General features: G+C 44.7%; 5 protein-coding genes across 7 annotated transcripts; all 5 read right to left on the bottom strand.

The window, feature by feature from the left end:
* Positions 1–35: 35 nt before the first annotated feature.
* On the bottom strand, positions 36–4,196 carry LOC100830411 (expansin-A11). 2 transcript variants are annotated; one of them, XM_003566942.4, is made up of 5 exons: positions 2,619–4,191; positions 1,455–1,575; positions 1,193–1,336; positions 770–1,079; positions 36–687 (listed from the first exon to the last, which is right to left on the bottom strand). In XM_003566942.4, exons 3-5 carry the CDS (start codon positions 1,317–1,319, stop codon positions 384–386), a joined length of 741 nt encoding a protein of 246 aa, XP_003566990.1. In that variant the 5' UTR covers positions 1,320–1,336; positions 1,455–1,575; positions 2,619–4,191; the 3' UTR covers positions 36–383. The 2 variants fall into 2 exon arrangements, with proteins under 2 accessions (XP_003566990.1, XP_024315933.1); XM_024460165.1 differs by lacking the exon at positions 1,455–1,575 and having other exon boundaries at positions 2,619–4,196.
* A 411-nt stretch (positions 4,197–4,607) lies between these two features.
* LOC112271132 (pentatricopeptide repeat-containing protein At1g09900-like) lies at positions 4,608–9,696 on the bottom strand. 2 transcript variants are annotated; one of them, XM_024460164.1, is made up of 4 exons: positions 7,965–9,696; positions 7,137–7,289; positions 6,791–7,057; positions 4,608–5,111 (listed from the first exon to the last, which is right to left on the bottom strand). In XM_024460164.1, the coding sequence occupies exon 1, from the start codon at positions 9,594–9,596 to the stop codon at positions 8,130–8,132; it is 1,467 nt and encodes a 488-aa protein (XP_024315932.1). In that variant the 5' UTR covers positions 9,597–9,696; the 3' UTR covers positions 4,608–5,111; positions 6,791–7,057; positions 7,137–7,289; positions 7,965–8,129. The 2 variants fall into 2 exon arrangements, with proteins under 2 accessions (XP_024315932.1, XP_024315931.1); XM_024460163.1 differs by lacking the exon at positions 6,791–7,057.
* A 1,098-nt stretch (positions 9,697–10,794) lies between these two features.
* On the bottom strand, positions 10,795–15,376 carry LOC100829475 (probable indole-3-pyruvate monooxygenase YUCCA11). Its single transcript, XM_003565597.4, has 4 exons — positions 14,629–15,376; positions 12,427–12,660; positions 12,012–12,134; positions 10,795–11,046 (listed from the first exon to the last, which is right to left on the bottom strand). Exons 1-4 carry the CDS (start codon positions 15,259–15,261, stop codon positions 10,846–10,848), a joined length of 1,191 nt encoding a protein of 396 aa, XP_003565645.1. The 5' UTR covers positions 15,262–15,376; the 3' UTR covers positions 10,795–10,845.
* A 5,176-nt stretch (positions 15,377–20,552) lies between these two features.
* LOC100829177 (indole-2-monooxygenase) lies at positions 20,553–23,739 on the bottom strand. Its single transcript, XM_003565596.4, has 3 exons — positions 23,143–23,739; positions 21,480–21,905; positions 20,553–21,389 (listed from the first exon to the last, which is right to left on the bottom strand). The coding sequence occupies exons 1-3, from the start codon at positions 23,653–23,655 to the stop codon at positions 20,769–20,771; spliced, it is 1,560 nt and encodes a 519-aa protein (XP_003565644.1). The 5' UTR covers positions 23,656–23,739; the 3' UTR covers positions 20,553–20,768.
* Positions 23,740–25,489: 1,750 nt separating this feature from the next.
* Positions 25,490–26,206, bottom strand: LOC100828878 (probable indole-3-pyruvate monooxygenase YUCCA11). Its single transcript, XM_003565595.1, has 2 exons — positions 25,802–26,206; positions 25,490–25,687 (listed from the first exon to the last, which is right to left on the bottom strand). Exons 1-2 carry the CDS (start codon positions 26,204–26,206, stop codon positions 25,490–25,492), a joined length of 603 nt encoding a protein of 200 aa, XP_003565643.1.
* Positions 26,207–27,946: the final 1,740 nt, after the last annotated feature.

Below are 27,946 nucleotides of genomic sequence, written 5' to 3'. Positions count from 1 at the left end.
TCAAACACTAAACCAGAATTAAGCAGGCATGACAGTTCTTTCAAACTCCCAACACATTCCATTAATTTTAGAATGCAAAGATACATAGCCATCGGTTTGATCCCATGGGCGGGTGACCAGTCATTGTGCTCGTCTCCACTGCCAGCCATTACTTAATTTCCCGAGTACAAACCTAAAGAACATACCTGCATAATGCGCCTACTTAGGGTAAAAACGCCTGACCGGCGATTGTGAACATCAGAACATGCCTCGCGGGGAGCAAAAATGGTAGCCAGCGAAACAGGTCCTGCCACTCAGAGGACGGCCACTTCAAAACAGAGCCATCCTCCGGCGACAGACAAACTGAGAAACTAAAAAAGGAATCTGCACGGCTGGCCGACCGGCTAGAACTGGCCACCGGAGTAGGTCTGGCCGAAGCTCCAGCCGGCAGGCGCCACATTGGTCGAGGTGATGGTCCGGTCGTCGCTCGTGGTGACCCGGAACGACAGTGGCTGGCCGTCGAGCATAGCACCGTTCTGCCAGTTGGCACCCCAGTTGTGGCTCATGGGCAGCCACCCTGTCTTGGGAGACTTCACCCACACTGCCTTCAGGTCACCGGCACCGGCAACATTGGCTATGAGCACCAGGTTGAAGTAGGAGTGGCCGGTGACGGTGAACCGGATGCCACCCTGCTTGACACACGCCACTCTACACAGTAAAGCAAACATGCATTAGCTTGATCTGCGACAGAGAGACAGGCAGGTGAGTGAGGGTTGGTCACCGTTGTTACCTTCTGTACTGGACGGGCACGACGCCGGCACGGAACTGGGCGATCTGTGTGAACACGGGCTGGGCCATGTCGAAGTGCGACTGCGGTGGGTTGCACCACCCGCCGTCATTGTTGGGGAGCCCGTAGTTGGGCGGGCAGAGGTTGGTGGCCGTTACGACCACGGAGCCCGATAGGCAGCTGCCCCCACCGGCACAGCGGATCTCGAAGCATGCACCGCAGCTTTGCCCGTTGTTGAACAACGCTGTGCTCAGTGCTGCCGTGTTCGTCCCGTACCCTGCGCTGAACATGTTGCCGTACCCACACGCTCCTCCTGCACACAAACCACATCGATCACAAGGATTAGCTAACATGTTTGCATGTGCTAGCACTCAACAGTTGAAGTAAAGAGTTGCCTAATAAGACCTCCTTTCCATATGCACTTACCCATTGTCCCAGAGGCGTCGGTGCCGCCATAGAACGTGGCGCGGCCACTGCTCCAGGTTGAGTCGTTGCCGGCGACAACTCCAAGCATGGCGGCAACAGAAAGAGCTAGCAAGCCTAGAAACTCCATGTATGTATGGAATCCTTCTGTAAATCAGCAACCAGTGGTTTAATTAGTGCATACAGACAAATACTACAGGAGAAATCAAGTGCAAGGTTATATATAGATCAAGCTAGGGATTAATCATTTCATCCATGTACTTACAGTGCTAAGCAACTAGGCTTTGCTACCTCAACGCCTGGATTTGCAAGTACAGAGATGCTGGGAGGGGTGGAGGATCCTAACAGGAAGCTGCTACGTATATATAGGCGTACGTCGGGATGCTCTGTATATGAAAGCGTGAGAAGTAAAGTGTTGTACGAATCAATCTTACTTCTGTTAAGAAACCTTTAACTAGGGATGCGCATGATAATAATAGTATATTACTACATGTTCAGTGCTGTAAATTCGAATGGTCAGGCCCACCTGTTGGCGATACAATGGAGCATTTCTGAAAAGATATGTTTGTATATATGGTCAGAAAATGATTATTTTGGCGGGGGCTTTATCTATAAAGCCGGGCCGTAATGCCTTTCCGTCTAACAAAACTGGTATTTTGGCAGGGAATAGTTGACAGTAATTAAGTTATCTGGAAACATGGGCAAATGGGCACCTGTACTATCATCTCTAATAACAAACTGTGACAAGACCTTGACTTCTCATCTATCAAGGAGAGGTGATATTGTGACAGATATGTTAATAGTCAATCCACTGCAGAGATTAAAAGATTGGATACGTTTTACTTTTGGCCACTGGCGCCAATACCAAGTTCATTTTGACTTCTAACTCCCTTCAAATTGAAGCTAGTGTCTCATGTGGTAGTTTTGCTTTCCACGAGGCCATTAGCCATTTTAATTGGGGTTAGTTATGTCGGCTGCTGTTAAATGGCATGTCTACAAGGTACACAAATGGTAGCTTCACTCTGAAGGCTGGAAATTTGGTGAGTGTATGTAAGACCTATATATGTATAATGTTTTACATTGTACTATTTGGACTGCATGCAACTATGACAAAGAGGACCATACTATCCAACGAGAAAAAGGGGTCAAAACAGAAATAGTCCTAATTAGCTCAAAGATGCTGGGGTTTGAAAGGTTTGAGTAGTTATGGTACAACCATGCTCAAAGATGCTAAACATAAGAACTAGAAGAAAAGGATCGAGCAGACACTACCTGATAGAGTAAATGAGCTAAGAATTAATATACTTATGACTATAAGTAAAGAACAGGAAGCACCTGTTTAATCTATTCTTTTGCTACAAACGAAAGCTGATTTCTTGCAGTAGAAAAATTAATAGGTGAAACTGTGAAAGCAGTCCGGCAGTAGTACCTTCATGATAGTTGCCATTTTTCTGCATCAGGCACATGGTTTTCGCCCCAGCAGTTATTTCTTCCCCATCTTCAGAAGTACATGGAATTTATGCAAGAATTGTTATTCTAAGGCACCAAATCAGTGCTCAAGAATCAAGAACGCACTTCTTTTGTGGTTTCAAAAAAGAGCGCTTGTTTAATCCTACAGCACGGCCAGCGAGATGCAGATCAGATGCTCAGGCACATGGCCATAGGCTCCTCCGCCTTTGACTCTACATAGGTTTAACTAAGCCCTCGATTTAGAAAAAAAAATGGTGTCCGTAAACATAAATGTCAAGTAAACTGTCAACAGTGGATCACATGTGGATCGATTTGCAGACTTCTAGAACCACAAGGGGCGTGTACATTAAAAAGGGTTATTTTTTGCCACTGTCTCTTAGTACTGTATGTGCAAAGGCTTTTTTCTGGGAGAGAAAGAAGGCACCATATTGAACCACTCCCTCGTTTTTAAATAGTACTAGATCACGACGACACGAGGTGCCGCGCCCATCAATTTCGACGACAGAATGATAGTAATGATGCAAATATATGGAGTATATGAAATGAAGTAAAAGTTTGTCAGCAAATGTAAGAGATGAATATCAGTTCATAGTGGAAAATGTGAGTTCTAATTATTTTGAAGATATTGGGGATGCCGCGTTCCTGATAAATTCGTCGAATCTGTTGCATTGGGTTGGTTGTCTGATTTTTTTCATGGTCAGTCTAGAAGTGGAAATAGGCTATGTTAAGGCAACACTAATTGGGTTTCAGGATTTCTGAGGGAGAAAAGCCCAGCCAACATGGCCACATATTTTTCTACAGGAATAGCAGTCATTTAGCACATACGGCCCAATTAGCGGGAACTAAGGAGAGATCCGATGGGTAGGGATTGATCCAAACACGATCGGGCGGCTCAGGAGAGTGGATGCATGAGAGATCTCCTAGACTGCTCAGTTTTAATGTCCTAAATTTAGGTTTGTCCTAAGTCAAAATTCTCTAAGTCTGACCATTTTTGTAGAAAACATACCAAGATTTACAACACCAAATTGGCTCCACTGTATCCATCATGAAATATGTGTTCATATTTTATTTATTTGGTATCATAGATGTTGATATATTTTTATATAAACCTAGAGGGAAAACCTAAATGTACAACTATTTAGAAATGGATGGAGTAGGTACTTGGCTTGCAAAACAAATAAATCCAAATCTGTACATGAACCGAGATTTGACAACAAACACCAATGATGTACTTATGTGGCTGATATTTTAACTGGAAATATAAATCGATCAATCATCTTAAAATAGCACAGGTAGTTGTTTAAATTTACCAAATAACCAGTAAGAGAAAACAATGGTTTAGACTTGACAAACTGTTTAGCTAAACTATTAAACTCTTTCAGATTTGGCTCTTCTCCTGATACAATGGTCGCCATGCGGAGAGATCACATGGCCAGCAAGCCATGCCCCCACCTGGTTAGCTAAATGTCTAGCTTTAAAAAAAAAGATTTGACAAAATCATCTGAAGGTGCAGGACATGCAAATGCAGATGGAAGTTCAAAAATAATAGTATGTATTTATCACCTGTTTAATTATTCAGGAATATGGACCATCAATTTCAGCAAGGTGCTGGCCAAATATATGGGGTTCAGAAGCTACCCAAGATCGCCTGAATGTATTCATTTCTAATGTGTAAAGGACAGTAAACATTCAAGCAGGAATCTACGATGAACTTTATTCTGAAAATCAGGCTTGCTCACATTTATATCAACTGAAACAGATGACTCATATATCACGTTGCACAACTTACCCAAACTGTTGAGTCAACAGGTGATGAGAAATTCAGGAATAGCATCCAACCTTGGTCGCCTCTGACTGGAAGCTGGAATTTGGAAGCACTAGCTTGACCAAGTTAGCATGTACAATTTCAAAACAATGAGAAATATACCCGCTCTGCTCACAAGCCCCAGAACAAAAATGCAGGATATATAACAGATTGATTCACATCCTGCTGCCTCAAAAGTTGCACCAACTTCAAGCAGTCTACCTCCAAGATAGCATGCTTCGACTTCAGTTCCAACAATCTTGCTAGTTGAAGGTCATTGTAAACCCTCCCTTTTGATTGTAATTTCAGTGTATGTTCAAAACACGTTTTTGGCCTTTTGCTGCTCCTCATCAATGATGCCCCTTGAAAGTTGAACCTCTACTCTCTACTGCTAATAAAGCCCCAGAGTTTTGATTGCGTACCAACGTTTAGGATAGTAGCACTAACAATTGTTTTGGGCCTGAATAATTTACTGAGAGTCTAACATCTTCCAGTCATATAGGCCACTCCTTACTTTTCTCCACACAGTGTCAAGTGGTCAAATATCCCGTTTCATATATGACGCATGTTCTGGAACAACTTGGCAGACGTGAAGTCCTTCAGGGCATAAACAGTCACAGGCTTCAGGCAGAATTTTGTCACCCAGGCCTGGAAAATATAAATAGAACACAATCATATGGCAAGCACATGTTTATTACCAATATACCATAAGCATCATCTTATTATGATGCATTTGCATTCATCTTATTATGGCAGAGAACAGAAAACAGAGTGCCACATTCGTAAGTAGCCAATGTGGTCAAAAGAGTATGCAATATTATTATATTTCATTAAGTTTACTCAGCGAACTAAATGTATGCAGATAGCGAAGGAGTTCTTTGTAAAATTTAAAAACCATGTACTCCATCCGTCCCATATTAAGTGACTCAATTTTGTCTAAATATGGACGTATCTATATACTAAAATACGTCTAGATAGCTGTAATAGAAAGTCACTTAATATGGGACAGAGGGAGTAGTCACTATTATCATGAAGTTTTCGTTTAAAAACCTTTTGAAATCAACTTCAGAGATGCTTTCTTTCCATATACATGATAGAAACTTGGATAAAGTATCAGAATACATAAACAAAACTAACAATGATTAAGTGAACACATGAATTAGTCCACAAAGATCTGTAAACATTCCGGTGATTTGCCTCTACTGAACATAAAATATTAAAGAGTGGGAAGTTGTTAAAAAAGGAAAGCTACTTTGCTGCTGGCCCGCTGCACCTTCTCTCCTGCACCAATGGTTGCTGCTTCTGCACCTTCTCTCCTGCACCAATGGTTGCTGCTTCTGCATCTCATTGTCATAGCTAATAGCTTCCACCTCCAGTCTTGTCAATTGTAACAGCTTTGCAGGAGAGTAACGTAGGCTAGCATTCTAGTACAGTAGTACCTACTATTGTTATAGTCTAGTTACTAGAACGATGGTTGCTCATCATCTATAAGCTTTATTTTAGTCATGTGATACAGTGATAGCTTTTGGTTTCATTGCAAATCTGCCATATACAGGTAAGATAATAATCTGCTACATTCATAACAAAAATAGGATGAGTATGTACTCCCACTCAATCATTTATTAGACTACTTAATGACCTTGTTATATACTCCATTATCAATTTGGATATACTCCATTTATTATTTATATAATATACTCTAAAGTGAATTGCACTAAAAAAGATCACTGTAATCTATTCTTTTTATTATATGGTATACACTTCCGTATATGAGTATTTATGAACAGTAGAGTATATTTAAAGTGATAAAGAAGTATAACCCATAGATACAAGATTTATATAAGGTGTTGCAGTATATACTCCCACGAGTACACAACCATTTTCCTTCGAGTATATATGGATATACATATGTAGATCCGTTATTATTTAAACAAGAAACCTGTTACATGACTGTTACCATATAATCACTACAACACATGGTGACCGAGTGATTACCGAGTTTTAGAATCTTTCTCCCTTTTTCACAATTTCCAGAATGATCTTAGTTTTTCTTGAGAAAAGATAATGTATGATTCAAAATTAAGCATGAAACCACAATACAGTAGCCTCACAGTTTGAAGAGTTCATAAGTCTTAAGCTTAACATCCACAAGAATATCTTAAATTACGATGAATGGAGGCTGGAGCCATTGGATGTAAACACTAAAAAAATGAGTTTCCAAATAATTTACATTTCGAAGAACAGAATTTATACTTTTAGCCCCTGAAGAATCAATTTCAGAGCATGCATTGTAAGGAACAATGTACAGATGCAAACAAAAAACCCACCTGATTCAATTTAGATTCTGAAGATAACTAAAACTGCTCTCTTTTGGAACATTTAAACAACATTTTGGCTAAAATATTCTTGTACTTTCATTGAATGAAGCTCTAAGTCCTGCCTTTGCAGGTCTGTTTCCATACATAATCTCCCATGTTCATGGAAGGTTGATGATAAATGAAATCACAGTGACCAAATAGATATTTTAGTTCACTTGCAGCCACGGTGTGAAGTGGCTTGAAATAATCAGTTCATCATAGAGGTTCTAACATCAACTGTCAAAATAGTGCTGTATTAGAAAAGGATAGATTGGATTTTGTCCAAATGATGATATCTAGAAAAGAAGTTGCTCACCAGAGGGATATTGTAGAACAATGTAGACATTCTTGGGTTCACTTCCAAAAGATTATGCAGGTCATCGCAGACTTCGGTATCCTAGATAATTTTCATAAACAGATTTCACAATCTTTACCATGAATGGAATGCTTCCTCCAAAATCATGATGTCCTACAGTAAACAAGAAACCAAAATAGAGCACTTATAGTTAGAGGGCCACATAAGGAACAATGTATAGTTTGTCTAAGTACGGACATGACCCATAGTTGTCCATCACACTGTATGTCTGGATAAAAATAATGACTAGCTGGCCACAACTTTTTCGTGTTACTTTGCTCAATATTTCACTGCATATACAATACTAGCATCACCTACTCTCAACTCAAGTGCAGGATCTTCTTTAGTTTAGGTGATGGGTTCAGGGTTCGGACCATAGCTAGAAAAGATAGCTGAGTTTTCACAGCAATCTTCAAACCACGTTTCCAAAAAGCGTGCCGACATATATAATTCTTAAATCATTCGTAACAAAACTATATGTGATGACTTCCAATATATAAACAAAATCTCTGCTTATGATGCTCTAATAAGCGGGTGTAAAGTATGACTGTGTGCAAACTCTCAAGTACTTCTATGTTATGGGAGAAAAGTACTCTATGAGATATAGCACACTGATGAATGGTTAATAATAATTGGTTATTATTAGCTATATCAGAATGAATCATGGAGAAGGACGGCCTAGAACCAAACTTGTTTGGTCATTTACCTGCCATACTTTCTCACGGTTTCATTATCTTATGGAAGAAAACATCAAATTTGAAAATGAAAAGGAAGGAAAGACAAACAAACCTCAGGTTAATCAGCAAGTTTGCAGAAGACAAATCTCCAACTGATTACACATAAAGACTCATTGCCTCTCCCTATCCATCTGCACCACGACCATCCTTAAGAATCAAATATTTAATTGCAGGTCCATTTGCAGCTCCAGAGAAGAACCTGAGCACTGCTAAAAATTTAAACTTTTCTTCGCATTCCTTGTGAAAGTATACAGTGGCCAATGTGGTCAAGCTCAATTCCTTTCTTAGACATCTCCTGTGCTAAAATGGCTGCCTGTTCAGCATCTCCTAATCTAGCTAAACAAGAAATTAATATGTTGTAACTAACTATGTTTGGTTGTAATCCTTGTTTTTCCATGTCAGCCAGCAAGCCCTTTGCAGTTTCAATCTGATCTAACTTACAGTAACCATCCATTAAAGTGTTGTATGTAACTATATCAGGTAAGAAGCCCTTGTGTCCCATGTCATAGAAGTACTTAAGGGCTTGCCGCAAGTTCCCCATTTTGCAGAACCCACTTATTAGAACATTATAGGCAAACATTCTGTTAGCACAATTTTCCTTCTCCATTTGGCCAAAAAGATTGACTGCGTCATCAAGCCTTCCTTCTTTACACAATCCATTCAACAATGTGCTATATGTAAATTCATTAGGTTTAACTCCCTGCTGTTGCATCTCACCTAGGAGACCTACAGCTTCCCCCATTCTCCCTTCCTTACAGAGACCAGACATCAATGTGGTGTATGTGACAACATTGGGAACAATTCCAAGATTGACCATGTGCTTTATCACGATCCTTGCATGATGAACTCGTCCGATTGTACATAATCCTTTCACCAAAGCAGTACATGTCACGACATTCGGCGGGCAACCAGCAACTAGCATGTCGCCTAGGAGAACCTCTGCTTGTGTGACCATCTCCGTACGGCACAGAGCATTCAAGAAGCCCGAGTATGACACAATGTTCCCTCTGACTCCCATCTTCACCATCCTCCCATAGAGCACCAGCGCCTGCTTCAAATTGCCACCCCGAGTGCACAGCCCAGCGAGCAGGCAGCTGTATGTCGGAACGCTCGGGAACAGCCCACCACGAAGCATACTGACCAGGAATCCAAAGCCGAGCTCCGGGTAGCCCATGCCGCAGGCCCCATCAATGATGATTGAGTAGGTCCGCTTGTTAGGTTGCAATGCAGCGCCCAGCATCCAGCTCAGCAAGTCGAGCACGTCGGTGAGGCGTCCGCCGAGGCAGTACCCCTTGGCGAGGGTGTTGCAGGAGACTACGCTGGGGAGCCCGGGCGCCAGGCCGCGCATTGCGTCAAACAGCCTGCGGGCGGCAGCGAGGCGGCCAAGCAGGCATAGGCATTGCAGGAGGACATTGAATGTGGCTGCGTCGGGCGGCGGGGAACCCGCGCGGAGCACGCGGGAGAAGCGGGCGAGGGCGGAGACGGGGCAGGACCGGGCGCACCTGGCGAGTTCGCGATTGAGGCGCACGGTGGGCAGGAAGGCGGCGCCTCCGGCCGACGCTGCATAGGAGGGAGATGCGGTCGATAGCACGGCGATTCGGTGACAGGAGGCGGCGGCGGCGGCGGTAGCGGGGAGGGGGGAGGAAGAGGGGCGGCTATGTGGACGGCGCAATGAGAAGCGCATCGGGATGGCACCGAGGTGGTCGGCAGCCGAAGGTACGCCGGCCGTTAAACCCCCTCCACTTTATTTTGGAGAGGATTAAACCCCCTTCACCTTTAAACGGGACATTACGAATTGGGCCGTGTAGTATTGATAAATTTGGCCCTCTACTTTGAAGGACGGAGATTCATCCGTATTTGGGGGCCCGCCAAAACAGCGGCGATTTGTGTTGGGAAATGTGTTCTCTAAAAACCAGTAAAAACAAGCGAACTGTGATTGATTGATTTGGTTGATTTCCATATGTAGAAGGCCATAGTAATGAATATTCGACATCAGCTAGTGTTATCCTATCGACGACAACGTAACGTACTAGACACAAGGAATGCATGATCTGAAGTTTAATCCCTCTTAAGGTTGAAGAGTGGTACAACCACTCTATCATCCAACTAATTGTTGGTGTTCAGTGACAGCTAAAAATCGGACTACCACTGATCCCTAGCATCCCATCCATAATAGTAGCTTGTCTCCGTTGGATTAGGTCGAGCAAAATCGTGTGGATGAAGTAAAACGTGCAGCCGACTCTTTGGAGAGATCTCAAAGCGATCAGGCTCCGGTGGCCTATCCACTAAACGTTTTACGTATATAGACGTTTTTTAGACATTGATACATTCATATTTAGACAAATTTGAGTCATTTAATGTGGGACGGAGGAATTACTATGTTTTCAATTAACTGCTCGGTGACCACTCCAAATGTTGACCGGCCCGTTCGCTCTTGATTTACTAAAATATTTCTGAAATGGAAGAGGCTAGTTAAATGAGTTTCCACGTCATTCAAAGAGTACGCGCTTCGTTATGAAGCAAAGTTTCCTTCCAAAGTCAATCAAATTTGCTTCCGGCTCAAATGAATTTTCCTTTCAATCGGAAAGAATTTACCGTGAAATTATGCTTCAACCCACCGGAGAATTTGCTTCCATGACGAGCCTCGACCTGGACGGAAGAATTAATACTGGGTAATAGCAATCGGTAACCTGGGCCGATTCCAGACTGCGCACTGTGCACATACAAGGCACGGAACAAGCAGAAAATGGACAGAATCATTTGATGTTATTAAACTTGACCCATTCATATCATAGACACAAGCAAGGTAAGGCTAGTTTTCCGGCCAAATCGCCCCCCCCCCCCCCCCCGCCCCCTCGAAATAGATAATCACAGTACAGCCATTCATTGTCAACTCATTGCATCGATCAATCTGCAGCCATAAAAGCCACTAATTAATTGCTCTTCTCATGATCATCAGGCTTGCTCTGGCGCTTCTTGTTGTTGCTGATGTCCTCGGCGATGAGCTCCGCGTCCTCGTAGCTCCCGTAGATGCCTCTCCTCACCATCCCGGCGCAGTAGAGCCCATTCTCCCCCTTCCAGTGCCCTGGGTAGCTGCGCTTCGCCATCCCGTCCTCGCCGATCAGCCCGTCGTCCTGAAAAATGAACAAAGAAGAGATCAAGATCACGTTCCGAATCCCCCAAAATTGCTTACTCGGAATGATATGGTGTTTAACAAAAAAATCTGCAAATCTCCTGTGCAGGTGGTTCATCATTTGCGGATGTCACTTATACGCTGGAGAGTTCTTCTTCCTGAAGAAGTCCACAATGGATGCAGTTTTGAAAAGGATCAGCACCGTTCTTGCTTCGCATCACGATCAGCAGGGAGAGGCTCACGTAGGGTGGGCTAGTTTCTCTTTGGGTAGCAGTGCTGGTTATCAGGTTGTTTGGGTGGTGTCCTCCTTGAGACTTTTTATTGCTGTTGTGGAACTGCATGGTGGTTGGATTCTCATCGTTGTCGCTAATATCCCCAGCAAACCTCTGGACTTTTTAGATAAAGTCGGACTGAAAAAACCTTTTCTCTAAAAAAAATCACCCAAAATTGTGCAGAGATCGACCAGCCGACTGATCGACCGAGATGTCTATCACTCTATCCAGGGCAGGAAAATACGGCCGTATGCCTGTATGGATGTCATGTGTATGCACGCGTGCATGTCCCTGAAAGATGAGACCACAGGAATAATATTGTTTTGCTTCTTGACAAAGCCTCTGTACTCTCGCCTTGTATCTCTCCAAAGGGACACACACACATACATATCGCGTTTCTTGTAAGGAAGATTGGGGCGTATATATATGCAGTGCACGCTTGTGTCTGCGTAAATTATGAACCATGATGTAGACGATCGATCGATAGGGGGAGTATTATACAGTACTCCGTACTCTGCAGTAGTGTGCCCACGGCCACATTATCTAGTCTGCTGTGGAATACTTTCTCCGTCCCATATTAAATGATTTTTTATTATCTGTATCTAAATTTTTTTTGGCATAGATACATCCATATTTGAATAAATTTGAGTCACTTAATATGAGACGGAGTGAGTATACATTAGTGCGTACGTACCTTGAGCCACTGCTTGGTTGTGCTCCGGTAGCCGGTGGCGAATACGATGGCGTCGAACGGGTGCCTCTTGCCATCGGCGAACTCCACCACGTCCCTGTCCACGCTCTTCATCGCCGGCAGGACCTGCACATATATATGGGCCATTTTGAATTAAGCTAAAGATCGGTATACTGTTACGGTTTTGTTATAGAGAAGTGGACCGATTTTTACTTAGAGATAAATCGACGTGCTGACCGTCGGATGTTAATCTAACGGCAACGCGTGGGAGATGGGAAAGTGAGGATAACCTAAGTGCGTCAACTGAGATATAAGTTTTTTTCTTAAAAATCAATCGACCGAGAAATAGTCACAACCATGGCATTAATCATACGCTATCATTGATTGATATGATCGATTCAGATAAAAGGAAAGGTACCTGGATCTCGCCCGTCTTGATCTTGGCGTAGGTGCCGACGTCGACGACGGGGTAGGCGGGGGTTTGGAGCTTCATGGAGAAGGGCCCAATGGCGGGCCTGCGGAGGCCGTAGCGGGAGGTGTCCCCGAGCACGACGGCACACAAGAGCAGCACGATCCGGTCGATCAGCCACACCGGCAGGTACCTGTACAGCGTCATCGCCACGTTCCAGATCTCCTTGGTCACCAGGTGAAGCTGCACGTACACCACACACCGTACACCGTACCCACAACAACAAATGATTAATTGACACGCGTTATAAATATTACAGTCCCCACACTGCAAATAATCCAAACAGGCTACTGTAGTGATTGTTGTTAGTTAGCCGGCCGGCTATTTGGTGAAACGATGGTGGTCCTAAATGGTTGTACTAGTACGAATCATCATTTAGCCGCCGTGATATGATCTTGCTGGCCCGCACAGCTGACGGCCGATCTATCTTTCAGCCCATCAACCTGAACTCGTCAAATTTACGCGGCGTGCGACGAAGCTGCTAAGATATGTTGCCACCCCTCGATCTCGTTGTTTAACTTCCAAATCGCAGTTGCTGCAGAGTAACTATATACTAGCATTTGTATATGTCCCCTGGTACCTCTACCTTCCTCCCTGCCTAAGATGCGTGTCATTCTCTGCTCCAATTCCAACTTCCAAGCCAGGAGCCAAGGGATTCCTGACAAAAACAGAGACCCCAAGATGGGAATAAAGAAACGTGCTGTGCTGCCGCCTGCAATGCTGCAGCAATCTTGTCATCGACCCGGTCAGGCTGTGTCAGGGGAACAAAGCAAGATCAAGCTAGCTGCGTATTTGTTGGCTAGCTACGTGTCCTATATACGCCGTGATTGTCCGTGTAGTGTGGAATGGGACAGTGCTACTGCCTAGCTTGTTCTTTCTTTATCATCATTCCACGACTAATTAACCAAAGTTAAGCTGTTGTATGAGATACTTCAAAGGAGCAGCAAAATTATGCTAAGAAAAGGAAAGATTATAAAAAAAGGGAAAATGTATGATATGTCGTGAATAGCTCCGTGGAATAAAATAGAATTTCCTTATGCATAGAACTTTTTTACCCATCGGTCATTTCTAGTAGAAATTATGAATTGCTGTAATGGATCTTTCTATTTTCTATTTTTCTATATAGTAGAATATAATGGCTCTTTCTTACAATACAAGAGTTTCTTACAGTCAAACAAAACCAAGGAAAAAGAAAAAAAAATAACGTTTGACAAAATGATCAATGCTGTCTCAGTGATCGATCGTTGACCCGATCACGGATCCATACATACACGTGGATTACTCGCCGGTCGTCCGATGCGTCGGGCCGGTCTGGTCCTAGTTAGTAGTTTATTTTTTCTTTTTTCTAAATACTTGTCATGGTTTGAATGTAAATTTGTACTAAAACCTTAAATACTTATCATGATTTTAATGCAAATTTGTAATAAAACCACGACAGGTATTAATTATGAAACTCATGGAGTACATTGTTAAACTAGTCATTCGGCTAGCTACGCCTACACGGATTAACTATCCGATGATGTTGAAAAGAAATACCAAATAATATGCGTCGCGGAGTGAGTATAACAATCTGATGTATCATTTTTTGCTGGCATGTGCTGGCAGGCGACATTGCCGCGTGCGATCTGCATGAATCAATGCATGCACAATGCATAGCACAGGCCCAGAGCAGCCAGAGCATACCTCTCTGCCTAGCTAGCTAGCTAGATCTGCCCCCGGCAGTGTGGGGATCGATAGAAAATGTAGCTAGCTAAACCGTGGCTACGTACAGTACAAGTGACGTCTCTTACGTTAGCAGTCCAAGACACGTCTCTACATCATCTCGAAGATGCACGAACGGTTCAGATGAAGCGTAATACTGATTGTACGCACACGCATGCAGCCATGCAGGCACGCCGGGCGCGCTGCCCTCGCCGGGGACAGCATATATCTCCCAATGACGCGTGGGCCCGTCCGGCAATACGCGCAATTATTATTAATCAAAAGAAAAAATGAAATAATTTCCTCAAAGAAAAACAAAACTAATCGATACACGCAAGAAATCAAAAGAAAAATGAAATAATTTCCTCAAAGAAAAAACAAAACTAATCAATACACGCAATTATTATTAATCAAAAGAAATCAAAAGAGAGCAGCTGGCGACTGACTGACCTCGCTGCGGACGACGACGGAGGCAGCGGCGCCGGCGACGGCGAGGTCGTAGGCGATCTCCATGCCAGAGTTCCCAGACCCAACAACAAGCACCCTCTTCCCCTCAAACCCCTTCCCGTTCCTATACTCCCCGGCGTGCATCACCGTGCCAGGGAACGTCTCCATCCCGGGCAGGCCCTCGGGGAGCACCATCCGGTCGTTCTCCCCGGCGGCGGCCACCAGGCGCCTGGCGACGTACCGCTCGCTCTTCCCGGTGGCGGCGTCGACGGCGTCGACGGCCCAGAGCCCGCGGGCCGCGTCGAAGCGGGCGGCCCGGACCTCGCGGCCCAGCGCGGCCCGCACGCCGAAGCGGGCCGCGTAGCCGTCGAGGTAGCGGATGAAATCGGCCCGCGGGAGGTACGTCGGGGCGGAAGGCGGGTGAGGGAAGTGCGGGAGCGCGCAGTAGTGCTTGGCCAGGTGCAGCTGGACGCGGTCGTAGGTCCGGTTCCGCCAGAGCGACGCCACGCAGTTGTCCCGCTCCAGGATCAGGCTCGGGACACCGCGCACCGACAGGCTCGCCGCCGCGGCAAGGCCCGATGGCCCCGCCCCCACGATGATCACCTCCTCTGAGTACTCCTGCTGCTCCTCCGCCATTTGCACGAGAGATCGAGCTAGCTGAGTTAAGCCGAGGCAGAGAACTTGGAAGCTGAAGAGGGGCTAGAGGAGCGACGAGGGGCGAGGATTAGAAGCAAAGCGATGGGCTTTTTCGAGGGGGGTTTATATAAGCGCGCAGGTTTTGTTTTGGGTGAGTACTCGGTGCTCTACTGAGCGCGTGGAGTGGCGTGGAAGGGTCCTGATCTCCTCGCGGCGGTGCTTTGCTTTGGCCTGGAGGGTGGAGCCCAGCGGGGAAGCGCATCCGAGAATGCGTACGGTTGGAATTTTGCGGGAAAGAATTTTGGGGTACACGCGAGCTTTGTCATGCCAGCCGGGCTGTGCCTGTGCTGTGCGCGTCCATGTATGTACGCTGCCTGCAGTGCACGTGAGCTGGGTGGATGAGCAGCGCCAAACGAGTTAAATGTACTGCTTTGATGAAGCGTTGCTGGTTAGTAGGTACTACTGCGCGCGTCAGCGGGCCATTTCTTCTTCCGTGCCTTTGTGCCGCAAAAGTATCAATTCGTAGATTTGTTAGTGTACCGGTGGTGATTGAGTCCGGCCCTGAAATAAAAATAGTACTATTGGTTTGGCTTTTGGAACCGGCGCATTCAACTTTTAGATTTGACACCAGTGCTCACGTTTATTTGAATTATTTTCAAGTTTTGACCTGCGTCCTGGGGAAGAGTGTTTGTTCATAAGAGTGTATTTCTCCTCAAATACTATATACGATGATTTCGATACAATTGGTCTGGTCTGATAATGTTGCCATATATGCCACTCTATGTGGTATTTCGGCAACACACCAGTACCATTTGACCATAAATTAGGGCACTGTTTGGTTGGGCTTGAAATGTGGCTTTTGCTTTCTGTTCATAACCTACAAAAGCACATATTTAGAAAATAAGTGGTTTTGGCTTTTAACTTGATATTATTGGATGATGATATAAGAAGCCAAAAGCACGTAAATAGGTGATTTTGTGGATTATAAGCCACAAGTCACGTTTAAACCTAATCAAACAAGGCCTAGGAACCAAACCAATGAATCATGATTACATTCGTAACGAGGAAAAGGAGTTCTTAGTGCAAATACATATATAGGTCAATCGGTGCAATGGGTAGCACCCGGGCCCGCCCAAAGGAGTAGTGGCTCCATATGGCTCGGACCCAAAAATCTTTTCGTTCGTTTCGGCCTTTTCACCATAGGTTTGGTGCGGTAGTCTAGTGGAGTTACTATCACGAGACATATGGTCTCATTTCTTCATCTTCTTTTTTGGTTGGGGTTTTCTAGAATCTTAATAATGGAACACATGTTTGTGTGCATTAATCGATGCAGATGTCAGGGGTTATCCTCTTTTTTTCTAAAACATGACAAATAACTCTAGTATCATATATAGTTTGCATGCATCGAACCAATTGAACAAGAGAAAACAACCGAAACTTAAGTTCACTTTATACTTTAATGATAACCTTGGTCAACCATATGATGGAGCCAATTCTGAACCCAAATAACGAAGCAACGTCGATTCCAAGATTTAATTAATTCCACGACAAAAAAATATGGACAATATTGGATATAATTTTTTGGACGCACATTTTTTCCTTTCGGCGATGTACGTAGTTCACTGCCAATTGAACAAGAGAAAACAACCAAACACTATATGATTCCCCAAAAGAGTGGGTTTCTCAATTAGGCCAAGTAAACAGGTTTTAGCTGCTAGCTATGCACGTTTCTGCACGTGCATGCCATCTACGTCGTGCGAGATGCAACTAAAAGCTTACGGATGCTTAAAAACAACGTTTTCTGAATAAATAAGCAAATAAAAGCAGCTTGTCCATGATTCTTTCCATGCATGACAGCAATCATGGAACTGAAATTTAAAGCGTTAATTTTGCCTTCCGCCGAGCCGAACATGCATGAAGGTTCATGAGTAGGCCTAAAGTTAGCTTCGCTTTCGTTTCAGCTAGTACAGACAAATTAACTGTAGCGTTCGATCGATCAACCTTCGTTGATCGAGACGTACCCTCCGGCTAAAGACGACAGATTCATCAATCTTGCTAATTAAATTTGTGCTTGACGATTCGAATAGTGGTACCAAAACTTAAACACCACCTGTCAATGGGTGGGGGTGGTTCATATGTTTTGCTACCATATATGGACTACCAGCTTTTCCCTTTTTTGGACGAAAAAGAGGGCATACTTGTATGTGGGGACAAATTGTGTTAGAAACGATGATGGAACACGAAGTGACAGACGTCCGACAAATGCGTGCAGCGTCTCTTGAGACGAATATGTTTCATTTTCCGACGGATGGATCAGTCATTGAAAACATCATTTCACCAAAGCAAAAGCATTAACTATTCCTCTAGCGCTACGTACCAAAGGGTATGCTGAGCAGGATATATGTACGCGTATGTAGATCGATGCATTCCCTCAAGCGTGTCAGATTGTCGGTATGTATGCAGAATGCTGAATGCCGCAAGCACTTGACTAGTCTTGGTATAGGAGTGCGTAATCGATCGACGTTCGGTAGTAGTAGTGAAAGACAAAGGAATCTTGTAGACCTGCAGCTAGCGACAGCGCTATCTCAGCTCTGACGTGAGCACGGGGAGCCGGCGTCTACCGCCGCCGTGACGTGCCCCGGTGACCCCTATCACTCGCCTGGCCAGTGCTCCAAGAGAAGGTGAGGCAGATTGTTCTGCAGTACTCTGCTGGGGGCGTGGGCAGAGAGTTTCTGCATGCTGAGATTTGACGTTCCAGTTTGAGCCGAAGACAGTTATGTTCATGTCAAAGGCTGAAACTCAGTAGCCGCTTCGTTTACTTGCATTCAATTCGGTTCTGTAATCTTTTACCTGGGACTCTGTTTAGATCCGACTATGTACGCTTTGCAACTGCCTGGTTTCATTCATATATGGAACAGGGGGTTACCCCCGTTGATCTAAAAAGCCTACTCTTGACTGGAAGCGGCTTCTGGTGTTTGGCTCCACATGTACGTCAGCGAAGTATTCGTCCTTTTGACATTCAAACCTTTGTCACGACTATTTATGATTAATGTTTTTATTGCTTTAATCTTCTTCTTTCATGTTGCTAGCACCATCGTAACCTTGATCGACCACGGATTTAAGACATAGTCAAATGGTGATTGATGCACAGGTAAATCTTCAGTTGCCTTTTTAAGTGACCATGAAGTAGTATCACTTACATGAACAACTTCAACGAAGTGCTCACATGGCTTCCTAGTTTATCAACAAAACGCAAGGATAATGCCGATTGTTCTTTGTATGCTACATCACTAGACTCATCCGTTAGAATAGTATAGTGATCATCACCAAGTTCATCAAGAATTTGCTTTCTAGTTTCTAGTGCACAACACCGAATAATTACCTGATGTTGTATATCAAGGGAAGTCAATGTGCAATTACCTGGGGCATTCTTCAAAACATACTTACGCACATGTTCATTATTTTCTGCAAGCCATTTCAAAAGCTCAATGAAAATCTCCTCTGTTTGCTAAACTCTTCGTTTTCTCCGTGTCTACGGAATGCAATCCTTGATGCAAAAGAAACTTCAAACATCTGAGCCAATAAGTTAACCTGATCTTGTAAAGACAAGACGTAGATCCTCATTATTCACCTTCACCATAATATTATCAATTTGAGAAGCACAGGGACTCTCAAACAAATTAAATCTCTCTTGAGCGCCTGTCGCACGCTTGCTACACCACCTTCATGCATGCTTATCAAGTGTGCCATTTTTATTCCAAGTTGACCAACCACCTTAAGTGAATACTCACTCCGTTTCATAATTCTTGTCGGAATATTACATGTATCTAGACACTTTTTAGGAATAGATACATTCATTTTTGGACAAATTTGAGACAAGAATTATGGGACGGAGGGAGTATATTAGTTTTGTTGCCACTAGTTTTTTTAATCTTTGAACAAGTAGCATACAAAGCAAAATGTAGATTTCTTGCTGATACTATATTCAACCCAATGGTGTTTATGAAACCAAAACACATTGAAGTACCAATCTGTGCCTCCAAATTTTTAGTTTTCAAACTTGTGTGCACAAGGTTGGAATGGACCTTCAAGAGAGTATATGCTCTTCAGACTGCGCCGTGATCATTGACAGGATAAGATGCAACGGGCAGTCTATCCCGCTAGCGACAATCACGCCGCAGCGTTGGCAGAGCGTGAGATTTTAGGAAAACAGGGACCTACTTCCCAACTCTATTTCATTTTATTTTTGCGGGTGAACTCTATTTCATTGAAAAGAAGCCAACACACTCCATTGTGGAGCCAGGTGGGATGTCCCTTCTTTTTCTAGAAAATTGCATAGGCCCGTCGATGTAGTGTTCTTGCCTCTTATACAGTAGCGGAACTACGTGGGGACCAAAGTGGGCCACAACCCCCCTTCCAAAGATGCAAAGCATAGTTAAATAGGCATCTTTAGGCCCAACCCACCAACAAGGTAGCTAGGTAAGCCCAACGATTCGCTCAAAAAAAAAAGGTAAGCCCAACGAAGTGAACATCCAGCACCACGTCCGCACGACGTTTCTCCACACACGCACTGACGCACACACACTCCTCGAGTCCTTTTCGTCTTTCCCAATTCCCTAATCCATAACGGCGTTCTTTTTCTGCCGACTTAATCGTCCTTCTCTTTCTGAGTTTCTCTCCTCAATTTCTTGTTCGTCTATTCAGTGTGTGCGGTTATTCCCATTCTCAGCTTCTCACGGTCTCACCTTCCTCCGCTCTGCCACTGCTGCATGCCGGCATTGCAGAACGCACACGGCTCACCACCCAGCAAGGCAGCAACCAACACTCGAGCACGACTGCAGACCACGAGAGTGTGCTTCTAGCGCTACCTGCTGATAGCCTGGTACAGTATGTCCTATGCCTCGAGTCTTTCTTTGTGATTTCTGAACATTTGATATGTTCTCAATAGGTGTGGTATTTTCTTTGTGGACCATCAAACATTACTTATCCACAATAACTAGGTATATACGCACTATGTATTTGTGTGAACACGATAAATATGTCATCATGGCATTGTCCTCTAATTATCTCTTATATATGTTCGATCACTCACCGTAATTTTTCATGCATATGTTATACTTTGATATGAAGTCGCCCCCTCTTTTTTTCTCAGGCTCCGCCAGCTCTTGTACAATTGCATATGGACATAATGCATGTATATGGGCTAGCCAGCAGCGTTTTCCCCCTTCTATAAACAGTTAAGTTTTGGTAACAAACGAAGTGTGTGTGTGTGTTTTGCTGAAAGAAAACTGTACGGAGAACTTTGACATTGTAAACAGAAATCTAGATTTACACCTGAAATGATTTAAACCCAATAGTGGGATTATACATGAACTAAACTCAATTTTGGTACCTAAATACTTTTAGAACTGAAATACAACCTTTAAAAGACGGCAACGGTTTATTGGCAATTATATATCAAAAGCACCAAACATATCAGTAGCAACGCATGCATCCTAAGATGTGTCTTAGGGATATACACATAATTTGGGAGTTAAGAGCAGTTTCTCCTTGCGGCGTACCGTGAGCCCAAATATCTCTGTCATATCAATATCCTTTCTCTCAATCCCTGACGGCAGCTCCCAATCAAAATGGTACATAAGGTTCGCCACCATGAGCTCCATATTGGCAACCGCGAGGTTTATCCCAGGACAGATCCTTCGTCCTGCCCCAAATGGCAAGAACTGAAAATCATTCCCCTTGAAGTTGACATGTACACCATCTATAAACCTTTCTGGTACGTACTCTTTCGGATCCTTCCAGAATTTAGAGTCCCTACCGACGGTCCATGTATTAACAACAACACGCGTCCCAGCAGAGACCATATATCCGTCGATGTTGCAGTCATGCATGGCGATGTGTGGAGCAAGAAGAGGAGCTACAGGATGCAACCGAAGTGTCTCTTTTATGACTGCCTTGAGGTATGTCATGTTACTAAGGTCGGTCTCGTTGATAATTTCTCGTCCTCGGGGTACGATACTTCTCACCTCAGCTTGCAGCTTTCTCAATAGCTGTGGCCTCCTTATGAGCTCAACCATGGTACAATCAAGGGTATGCGCCGATGTGTCTGTTGCCGCGAAAAACACATCCTGTTGAATCAATTAATTAGGAGGATGCGCATAAGATGTCAGCAAATATAAATATATTTGTTTGTGAGGATATTAATTGTTAATTCTTACGGTCAGGAGAGCTTTCATGCGTTCCCTTGTGAGATCATACTCTTGTTGAACGGACAATAAAATGTCCACGAAATCTCCATCCTTCTGATCAAAAGTTGACTTGTCCTCGCTCATATGGTCATCTATCACCTTGTCTAGCAGATCAGCCCATCGATTCCTCACTCTCTCTGCTTTGGCAACTGCACTTCTAAGTAGGCCTGCCCTTGCGAATGCTGGGAAGTATTCCTCCACGTTGAACCCCCCTAGCAGCCGTGAGCTATCATTGATGAGGTCCCGGAGTAACTTGCTCCGTCCTTCTTTCTGGAAGAACTTACGTGAGGCAATACGACATGTCATGTCGTTTACGAACGTGTAGAGCAGCTCGCTCATGTCCACCGTATGGCCTGTGGTAGTTGCCTCAATGATCTTGGACATAACCATCCTCACCTAACACATGCATGCATGTTGAAGTATCAGGTAGCTAACATTTCGACAACTACGTTAATCTAACATATAAAGGTGACCAAAACCTGAATAAAATTTTGATTGTGTTTAGGAACGGAGATAATACGGAGTAGTAGCAACTAGGGATGGAGCGCTGCTTTATAGGTACTGGTGCACTTGATACCAGTGAAATTTGGTAAACCTTCATTAGATCAGAAGCTAGAGAAGTGACCCCATAGCCAAGAGCTCTTCTATGATATTCCGGATTTAATACGGACCATTTATTTGTCTCGATCTAGTGGCTAGTACTATCTGGTACTCCCTTCTTAGTCTCACGGAGTACCGAGTCAAAAACAACCGAAGTACCTCGAGTTGAGAGCAAAATTGTAATTATGGAAGATAGTTTAGTCTTTTCCGTGCTCAATCAGAATTTGGTTTGCAATTAAAAAAAACTTTGTGGGACCTAACCCAGCCGCCGGTCTGAAAAGACGAAAAGCCACGGCCTAGCGGCCATGCCGGCGGAGGGACGAGGCCACCGCGCCGATCAATTGGGCAGCCGGAAGAGGCACACAGCGCACGGCAGAGCAGGCACGCAAACGGTGGCTGATGAGAACCCAAACCGCGACAGATCCAATCAAAATAAGCCAGACGAGCTAAACAGCGGATAAACCGAGGACACGCCAAACGCCATGCCCTCCGTCCTTGCCTACTGCTGCTGCCACCGGCAGGCCCACACGCCGCAGCAGGGCGTCCGCAAGTCTAGGCACGACCGGCAGACGCACAACAATTTGAAAGCAAAAGCTAGCAACTAGCATGGAGAAGGTGGAGTGCAGGGGGTCCTCCACGTCCAGCAACGAGCTGGACGTCGGGCTGGGGCAGCGCTTCTGCTCGATAAAGATCCGGCTGGCGGCGCGAACGGATCAAGACGATAGGAGAACATGAGAAGAAAAAGATCAAATTACTTTTCACAAAATGACTAAGTTACCCTTTTGCTACCAACGGTTGATTTACGTTTGGTACTCCGAGGTAGGGCACCGGGTACCGTAAAAATTCTCTATCTACCCCGGCACTCCAGAGCTATATTCTTCCGGTTGTCACTGTAGGCAACTCCATGTTCTCCTTCCCAAGTTCTTCTTAATTAGCCATTCAATTAAGGTACTTAGATCTCTTATTAAACGCTATACATCATGGTACGGTCTCCCTTTGGATTGAATGCATGCATGTCTGACTTAAAACATACCTGGTCAGCGGCAGCACCGCGGGAAGACTGCACCTTTTTGGCACTCAACAGGTGGGCGGCGAAGAGTTTCCTCCCCTGCCGCCATTGCTCGCCGTACGGCGCAAAGGCGATATCGCAGGAGCCATACATGAGGGTGTCGGCGACCACGGAGCGCGGCCGCGACGCGAAGACATGGTCGTGCGTTCGCAGCACCGCCTCGGCTGCCCGCGGCGACGACACTACGAGCGTCTTCACGGCGCCGAGGCGGAGCAGCATCATGTCCGGGCCGTATTTCCCGGCCAGGCTGCCGAGGGAGACGTGCGGGAGCGGTCCCATCAGGTGCAGGTGGCCGATGATGGGCAGCGCTGGCGGCGAACCCGGGACGCTGTTGCTGTTCTTGTTCCTTCTAATTCCTGTCTTTGCGGTTGTTAACATGTAGTGCAAAACGAAGAGGGAGAGGGGGAAGAGGAGCATCAGAAACCATGCTCGAGGGGCCATCTCTTGCAAGAGTTTGTAGTGCACGAGATCTGCCATGTTAATTACTAGCTTGGGCAGCAGCTCTGCTCAGCTGGAGAAGTCTTGTGAAGCCTACTGCTTTTCTATTCACAAACTTCATCTGTTGCCGGCCTGTTGGTATATATAAACTGGAGTAGCAAGGGGTAGTGGAAGAGAATGAAAAGGACAGAAGCAGACGCAGCAGTACGTACTACTTCAGTAATGCATTGAACTTGGAACAATTCGGGACTGATATCGTTTGTCCAGATTCAGAACCTTCAAGATGAGCACGTTTTAATCGATCAGTGCACGTTAAAACGTTGTCCATTCGAGTCCTTATCAGCAAAGACAGTAGTACTAGGCGGGCTGCGTCCTAGGCGACTACGAAGCTTTCGTCTCCAACAAAATAGACAAGACTGTCTTCCTCGGATTCCTTTTTTCATGCTCTTCCTCGAATTCTAGTTGCGTAAACCATTTATCGTTCGTCGTTCAAATAAATGTGACGATACTACCATATGACATAAACATTATCACTATTAATTGCCTCATTTGTCCAGTTTTATATACAGCTCTATTGAAGATAAACCGGTGGGAAAATAATCCCGCCCTCTTTCTCTCACAAATCATGCTTAATTCTGCCACGCTGGTCTAAACGACAGTATACATGTATTTACAGTGTTCATCTGCTGCTGGTTGCATTACCAACTGCTTCGATCGAGAAACTATGCAGAACATTAGATCTATAGACATCTCCAAATTAAGGTCGATCACATTTTTGCAGGGGTAAGTGGTACCCCAGTAGTATGCAGTCTGTACACAAAACTGTAAACTAGGCAGACCACAAAACTCTGACATCAGTGATTAGGCATGAAGACCCATATCCACATCTCCTGGGTTGATGGTATTCGGCATGAACAATGTGACCAGCCTCCTGTGTTAGAGCATCCATGATATCATGACCTCGCTTCTTACTAGAACACTTGATGATTATCACAAAATTTTATCGTCACATTTTTTTCTACAGCACAACAAATCCTACCGCCACTATGATTGTTCTGGGAGTCTGGGTGCCACTTTGATTTTGTCATCAATGGCGAGAGCAGGCGCGTGTAAGCTCGAGTTGCAGCGGGGTCAAATCAAATCGAGATCTGCCGCAGCCATGACGGCAGAGTTGTTGGTGCGCATAGGGACTCTTGTCTGTCATCTCGAGAGCACGCACGAGCCGACGACAGAGCAGGTGTGTGTCGGGAGCTCGAGCGGCAGATCGAAGATCCATCGCAGGCGTCGACGGAGTAAGCTGGGGCATTTCGGAAGCTTGGGCAACGTCTCGAGCAGCTGAGGCGCACCGCACTGGGACATCGGTGGGCGCCGGCGGCGAGTTGGATCCGCCGGGGGAATAGTGCACATGGGCCGTCGTCCACGGGCTTGGCCCATTCGAGACCACTAGAAGGGGACACTACAAACACTAAAAGAAAGAGTGTCCAGACGGTGCGAACGTCGTTTCGACTTGCCACTGGGCATCGACTTCAACCGTTCAACCTCGCAACTCCAGGGAGAGGAAGCGGCGGAGGCAGTACCAGGGCATACCCCCTGATTTGTATTCCTACTTAATTCCTTCTATAATCTTTGCAATTTTATCATTTGAGCTTCATATTTTTATGTTTTGACCGTCACTAACAAATCATCCTTCTATTTTGGTCATTCCTATATTATTTTCCTGCCTCTGTCCTGAGAGGTACGTAGAGCGGCCGTTGAAGTCCCCATCGACATGCTTCTCGGTTCTATTAGCTAGGAAAAACAGAGAAGTATATATACATTTATGTCAAATAATTCAGATAAAACATGAGGTATTTGTTTGGAAACACTGCACGTTCTAAATCCCAGCCCCGGACAGGCTTCGGCGGTGGTACAACATGTTGGCGATGTCTTCGGCGATGAGCTCCGCTTCCACGCAGCTCCCGAGGATCCCTCTCTTCGCCAAACCCGCGCAGTAGAGCCCCTTCTCCCCCTTCCAGTGATCTGGGTACCTCCGCGCTGCCAACCCGTCACCACCGATCAGCCCGCCATCGCTCTTCGTTCGTCAGAACATCCAAGAGACAGACGACGTACAGGAACGAAGAAAAATGTGATCAGGGCCCTGAATTCGAAATAACGAGACTGCTGAGTGCCATTGATGAATTGTTACCTCGAGCCATTGCTTGGTTGTGCTCCGGTAGCCGGTGGCGAAGACGATGGCGTCGAACGGGTGCCTCTTGCCGTCGGCGAACTCCACCACGTCCCCGTGCACGCTCTTCATCGCCGGCAGGACCTGGATCTCGCCGTGCTTGATCTTGCCGTAGGCGCCGACGTCCATGACGGGGTTGGCGCCGGTCTGCAGCTTCATGGACAAGGGCCCCATGGCCGGCCGCCTGAAGCCATGCTCAGAGGTGTCGCCATGCTCAGAGGTGAAGCCATGCTCAGAGGTGTCGCCGCCGAACACGAGGCTGCACATGATGAGCACCAGCTTGTCGATCACCCACACAGGGAGGTACTTGGCCAGTGCCAAAACTACCGACCATATCTGTCTCGTAACAAGGTGGATCTGCGACATGAATTTGATCATTTTCATAAGATTTTTCCCGTGCCACCGTATTGAAATCAGCAACGAACTACTCCCTCTCCGATCCATAATAAGTGTCACTGATTTAGTACGAAGTTGTACTAAATGAGTGACACTTAGTACTAAATAAGCAACACTTATTATGGTCAGAGAAAATATTATTTTTTGAAACCGAAATCCATAACATTGAGAGAGAGAGAGAGGGGTTAATAGGTGGATTCCTAAGATGTGGAGAAATTGACTCTTGTTAATAGACACTCCCGTCAAAGAATATTAATTGCATAAGTTAGAGGCAAATGGTTATATCAGAATATATAAAAAGACTAAAAGAGAGTAAAATACATCCGTATACGTAGTCACTGTGAAAATCGAGACTTACGGTCATTCAATTTATTATGAAAATCGAGACTTACAGTCATTCAATTTGACGAAATGTCCCATGTACAGTCACCAGTATCATATTTGTACCGCATTTTGTGCAGTCCAGTTGCCACCTCACCGTCACGTTTTGCGATTTAGTCCTCATGGATTTCTATGGTATGGGGATTTCGTGGGGCCAATGTGCCCAGGTCCCCATGGTATTTTTTTTCTACGGGCCAAAATGAAAAACATGACGTTGAGTTGTCAAGCACGAGGTACAAATATGGTACTGGTGGCCGTAAGTGAGACATTTCGTCAAATTCAAGGATCGTGAGTCGTGATTTTCATAATACAGTGACTAAACTAAGTTTTCAATCCAAATTCAGTGACTGTGAGTGTATTTTACCATTTTTGCGAAAAGAGAGATTTCATTGCTCACAAAATTGTTACATCAAGATCATCCACAAGAAAATTACTCCATAACCAACACGCCATCCGTTGGCTCGACCGAGCATAGTTTGCTAGGTCATGACTAACAACATGCGTGCGGTAGCAGAAGGTGGAACACATGACTTGGAGACACCCAGAGTTTTAAAAATTTATAGAAGTGGTAGTGGGTATAGTACTAAGGAGTATTATATGCGAACCCCTAAAACTATTTAAAATATGACCAGATCGAGTAGCCAAAAAAATAATTAAGTAAATAATAATACAACTTAAAGTAGTGTTATTGAGGTTCGCATTTTAGCGCGGCCCAAAGTGATGTTTTTCCCCTTCCTAAAGCAAAGATTGTCATATTACTGGTTGACATTTTAGCTTAGCTTACGTAGGTCTGTACGTATTTACCTGTACGTGCGCTCTTTACCATATGCCCCCTCGATCTCAGCCTCTTTCTGTTCGTAAACAGACGAGGTTCTAGACATCGACACTTATGTCCGGATGCACTTATGCAATACATTAATTTTTTGGTCATTACTTTTCTATGTGTATGTTTCTGGACTGTGCATCTTAGGTTTAAAACCGTACAAATCCGGAGAAGGAGCAAAAGTAAAATATCCGGTTTTATCAATTGAACGAACAAATGTAAGCGATTTTGAGTTTATGAACCATTTTTCGAGTTAGTTGCAAGGCATCCGGTGAAAACCCTCGTTCGATGCAAACCGTACAAACTCCATAAAAATCACGTTTAAAAGTTTTAAAAAAATTCTAAAAAAATACCATGTGCTGGGATCGTGAGACTAAAAATATTTTTTTCTTATAGATAATTAATATGAGTGCGGCTATTTCTCATTCATTTGAGCAAATGACTTTAAATCTTAAATTTTAGTTGACATATCATAACCGTCCCAATAACAAAAATCAAAGGTCCTT

Source organism: Brachypodium distachyon, chromosome 2 (assembly GCF_000005505.3).
Source record: "Brachypodium distachyon strain Bd21 chromosome 2, Brachypodium_distachyon_v3.0, whole genome shotgun sequence".
NCBI lineage: Eukaryota > Viridiplantae > Streptophyta > Magnoliopsida > Poales > Poaceae > Brachypodium > Brachypodium distachyon.
The sequence above is the reverse complement of the archived record's forward strand: the minus strand, read 5'-3'. Positions and strand labels throughout refer to the sequence as shown.

Coding starts and splice junctions, on each gene's coding strand:
- LOC100828878 (XM_003565595.1), bottom strand. CDS start 26,206: ATGTCGCAGATCCACCTTGTTACGAGACAGATATGGTCGGTAGTTTTG. Junction 25,688..25,801: donor CAACCAAGCAATGGCTCGAG/GTAACAATTCAT, acceptor TGACGAACGAAG/AGCGATGGCGGGCTGATCGG.
- LOC100830411 (XM_024460165.1), bottom strand. CDS start 2,655: ATGTGCCTGATGCAGAAAAATGGCAACTATCATGAAG. Junction 1,337..2,618: donor AAATGGCAACTATCATGAAG/GTACTACTGCCG, acceptor GCTGATTTACAG/AAGGATTCCATACATACATG. Junction 688..769: donor GTGCCCGTCCAGTACAGAAG/GTAACAACGGTG, acceptor TTTACTGTGTAG/AGTGGCGTGTGTCAAGCAGG.
- LOC112271132 (XM_024460164.1), bottom strand. CDS start 9,596: ATGCGCTTCTCATTGCGCCGTCCACATAGCCGCCCCTCTTCCTCCCCC.
- LOC100829177 (XM_003565596.4), bottom strand. CDS start 23,655: ATGGCAGATCTCGTGCACTACAAACTCTTGCAAGAGATGGCCCCTCGA. Junction 21,906..23,142: donor GCGGTGCTGCCGCTGACCAG/GTATGTTTTAAG, acceptor TGCATGTGTTAG/GTGAGGATGGTTATGTCCAA. Junction 21,390..21,479: donor GCATGAAAGCTCTCCTGACC/GTAAGAATTAAC, acceptor TTGATTCAACAG/GATGTGTTTTTCGCGGCAAC.
- LOC100829475 (XM_003565597.4), bottom strand. CDS start 15,261: ATGGCGGAGGAGCAGCAGGAGTACTCAGAGGAGGTGATCATCGTGGGG. Junction 12,661..14,628: donor CCGTCGTCGTCCGCAGCGAG/GTCAGTCAGTCG, acceptor GTGTACGTGCAG/CTTCACCTGGTGACCAAGGA. Junction 11,047..12,011: donor CAACCAAGCAGTGGCTCAAG/GTACGTACGCAC, acceptor TTCATTTTTCAG/GACGACGGGCTGATCGGCGA.